The sequence below is a fragment of the Ictalurus punctatus genome, chromosome 11 (assembly GCF_001660625.3).
Source record: "Ictalurus punctatus breed USDA103 chromosome 11, Coco_2.0, whole genome shotgun sequence".
Lineage (NCBI taxonomy): Eukaryota > Metazoa > Chordata > Actinopteri > Siluriformes > Ictaluridae > Ictalurus > Ictalurus punctatus.
Window position 1 is genome coordinate 5,862,338 of NC_030426.2, and position 3,733 is coordinate 5,866,070.

Sequence of the window (3,733 nt, forward strand, 5' to 3'; positions counted from 1 at the left end):
TAATGCCCTTTTGATGTAATGTTAATTGTGTGACCCATTTTCTTGGTTTATGAGCCTGCTGATAAATGTAAGTATGCAATTATAAAATGAAGTATGAACGAGCTTCTGTGTGAGCTGCTGTATTATCCTTCACCCACCAGACGCGGCGGTATGAAGTAAGCAGTAGAGCTTTGCAGCATATTTATTCAGTCTATAAAATAGCTCTTATTAGATTAGAGCTTTTTTAGGGCCTCAACAACACATTCAATCATGAGTTTCAACTTTATTGTCAATCACATGACTAACGGGATTCTTTTTTTTAAATTTTTTTTTTTTAAAGGACTGCACACACAACAAGAAAAACACAAGAAGATTGTTTATAGAAATGAAATAGAATTTATTGAGAAGGTTATTATCGAACAAAAATGTGTCTATGGTCTGACAATCCAGTGTTGTGCAACCATGGTTGTGGTCAACTCTGACTGAACGGGAATATATATTTTTGTCAGTTGAATTGCTTTTATATTGTGGTGGACATGTACTTCTGCTAAACCTTAGAGAAGGTTATCAAGTCACTTTAGACTGGACAGGCTATACGGCAGAGCAATGGCCATTAAGAGGCATTTCTGAGACTTAAACTGACACATAATCTGATATAACATACGGTAAGTTACTTAGGAATTGAGAATACATATACATTAAATGACGTGCGTATAAAAAAAAAACATTATATGTAATATAGGCTATAGACAGTATGCCTATTACAAACCTATAATGTAATGTTTGACTTGAATTGATTAAGCAGAAGTCAGCATTGCCACCTCTTCACTCTCAACTGAGCCCACGTGCTGATAAAAGAAAAAGAAAAACGTGTTGATTATTATATAAGGAAGCACCAAAACATTTCTAATATGTCAGAAGCATCACTGAATAGAAAAACTGATTCTAAATTGAATTAAGAAACTAAAACACAACCTATGTACTATCTTCCTCATGAAACATTTCTAACCGCTTTGCTCCTTATATGATAATGAGGGGGCATGTCCAAACCTTTCTGTGTGTTAAAATGGTCTAGGTATTTTGGGTCTGATATCAGCGCTTAATACAGACTAAATCATTCGAAAGTGTCAGTGTCGACCGGATTATCTGTCTGAGCTACTGCAGATTAGAGTACAATTTAACAGCTTCAAGACGAAACCATGCTCTCATCAATGTCATTGTTATTTAAAGACAAGATATTAAATATTTTCAGAATGAATGTCAGCCTGATTCTAAATGTTAAGACACAATAAATGTTTGCCTCTCAATTTTGAACAGCAACAATTCATTCTTTTCAAATACTCTTCAGATTTTAATTCACATTTTCCCCTCACTGTCAGACTGTGAATTATACAAAGTTTATTTAATCTAATATCTATCTCCCCAGATGATACACACATTACAAAGCTATAGATAGTATAATCAAGAGCAGCTATTTCTCTATATTTATATAAATACATTATGTTTTTAAAAAGTATATAAAAACTTTATTTTACTTTTGCAAAATTGGTGTTAACTGAGGGTTATACTGATTTCTTGTTGTTAAATATTTGTTTAATCACTTGTCTTATATATTTATAGTCGATTCATTAGTTATTTTCATTGATTCTTTAACGTGCTTTATGATGGATACTTTGTTTTGAACTTTGACATTTGTATACGTAAAACACTCTCATCTATGGGCTATTGCAGCACCCGGGTTGTATATTGGGTGTGTTCTTCTCTCTTTTTTACCCCCTTGTGTGTTGCCTCTCTCCTTGTCTGACTTCCTTTGTGCACACGCATGTCATTTAAGTTCTGCAGCTAGCGATTAAACATGTTACTTGTTTTAGTGTGATTCATCACCAGCATGATGCTCTAGCGTAAGTATATCATTAATACAGAGGCCTATAGCACAAAGTAATGATGGGAATTCCATCTCTTTGCAGTGAGTCAAGTCCATTTGGCTCAGCTCACCAATAAGAGCCAAGTCTTTTTGACTCCTAAACAGCTCATTGTTTTCTAAAAGATTTCTGATGTATTCACAAATGAATGTACTTCGTTGACTAATTACAGCTTACTATGCCTTCTAATGATCAAAATGACATTACCTTACATTTTATAACCTCATATTTATATTTAAAATAGGCCTCTATTATGTTTGCACTTAAATCATCATCAGCAATGCCCTTGTGAGTGTTTCACTTTGTATTATTCTAATAAAATGAACCTTATTAAAGATATAAAGCCTTCTTTACAAATTGGCCTTTCCCAGATAGCATCCGGATGTGGGCCACTTCAGGCAGTGCTGGCCTTCTTTTGGCCCGGTCAAAATGGATATGAGCCTGAAGTGGCCCACATAATAAATAATAGCAAATATGGCCCAAATATCCCAAATCACAAGTGTGATTTCACTCATAGTTCAACTATCTTGTGGTGATTACTAGAAGGTACACAAGGCTGGTTGATCACTCACTTGATCACTGCGCAGTTCCCTTGGCAGCATCGAACATTTTCTTGCGGCCTTCCATTCCAGACATGGCCTCCACATTTTTCCTCCAGTCACTAACCTCTACTGTCTTTTCCTGCAGTACACACACACACCAGTTTGCCACTTTCAGGTTTTTACACAATCTTTGTTTGAAACAAGATGCACAGAGCTCCTCAGATCACTACCCCACCTTCTCTGTGTCCTCTTTCTTGACTGATTTCAGGTTTGCTCTCAGGTCTAATGACACCTTATGTTTGGACCCCAAAAGAGAGCGCAGGATGGCATCTGCTGACACTCGCACTCTTCTCAGACTGGGCCGCTTAAACTTCCCCCTCAAGTCTAAGACTTTAATGGTTAGATCTTTTATCTGCATAAAAGAAGGCCAGATGTAAGATTTACAGCAAGGATCAAGCAATAGTTTCGGGCTTATTTTCTCTTAAAACATGCATGAATAAGAGTTTTCACCTCTCTGGTGTTATGCAGCACTTTTGCTTCAATATCGTAGCGCTCTTCATCCACCACGTCGATCTTGGCATGGAGCTCTCGACACAGTTCCTGTCAGTGATTGGTGTGTGTGTGTGGGGGGGGGGTGGGGTGGGGGGGGGGGGGTGCAACACACTCATAAGTTTTAAAACATATGCTTCAGGAATTCTTTGAAGCAGTAACATTATGATCTAACATTAGCGTGTTTAAATCCAGTTGAATGTTTGATCTTGTGTGCATGAGTGTGTGCACAGTCATACCTGGAGCTCTGCGAAAGACATTCCACCAGTCTGTAGAAGAGGGGATTTCTCTTCCAGATATCGCTGCTTCTCCTCCTCCTTATCTATCATCTCCTGCTCCAACATCTCTTTAGCTTTAGCAACCATCAGGCTCTGCACCCATACACATACAGAGACAACACAGTAGAGTCCATGCTGTTCGTGTCAAATAAGTCTTGGTAAGTGTATTAAAATACATCTCCATTCATTACTCTACATTACTAATCATTTAACCGTTCATAATCACGTTTCTCAATGGTCTACCGCACATACATACCTTCAGCATGAGTTTACGAGAGGCTGAAATCTTGGACTTTTTCTAGTAAACAAAAAAAAATCTGTTGTAATGCTGAAATAAATGGGTTGCAGTATTTTTTTCAATATTAATATTTTATTAAAGTACACCTCATTGCTTGTTTAGAAACCCTTATGTGTAAAAGGAACATAAATATCTATAGGTGTATTATTTACACAGCGATACAAG

At 36.9% G+C, this 3,733-nt stretch overlaps 1 protein-coding gene across 1 annotated transcript; it reads right to left on the reverse strand.

The window, feature by feature from the left end:
* Positions 1–352: 352 nt before the first annotated feature.
* On the reverse strand, positions 353–3,733 carry tnni1b (troponin I type 1b (skeletal, slow)). The gene is made up of 6 exons (XM_017480305.3): positions 3,527–3,733; positions 3,232–3,363; positions 2,954–3,043; positions 2,679–2,855; positions 2,474–2,582; positions 353–827 (listed from the first exon to the last, which is right to left on the reverse strand). Exons 1-5 carry the CDS (start codon positions 3,533–3,535, stop codon positions 2,478–2,480), a joined length of 513 nt encoding a protein of 170 aa, XP_017335794.2. The 5' UTR covers positions 3,536–3,733; the 3' UTR covers positions 353–827; positions 2,474–2,477.

Coding starts and splice junctions, on each gene's coding strand:
- tnni1b (XM_017480305.3), bottom strand. Junction 3,044..3,231: donor TGTCTTTCGCAGAGCTCCAG/GTATGACTGTGC, acceptor AATCACTGACAG/GAACTGTGTCGAGAGCTCCA. Junction 2,856..2,953: donor TGCTGCATAACACCAGAGAG/GTGAAAACTCTT, acceptor TCTTTTATGCAG/ATAAAAGATCTAACCATTAA.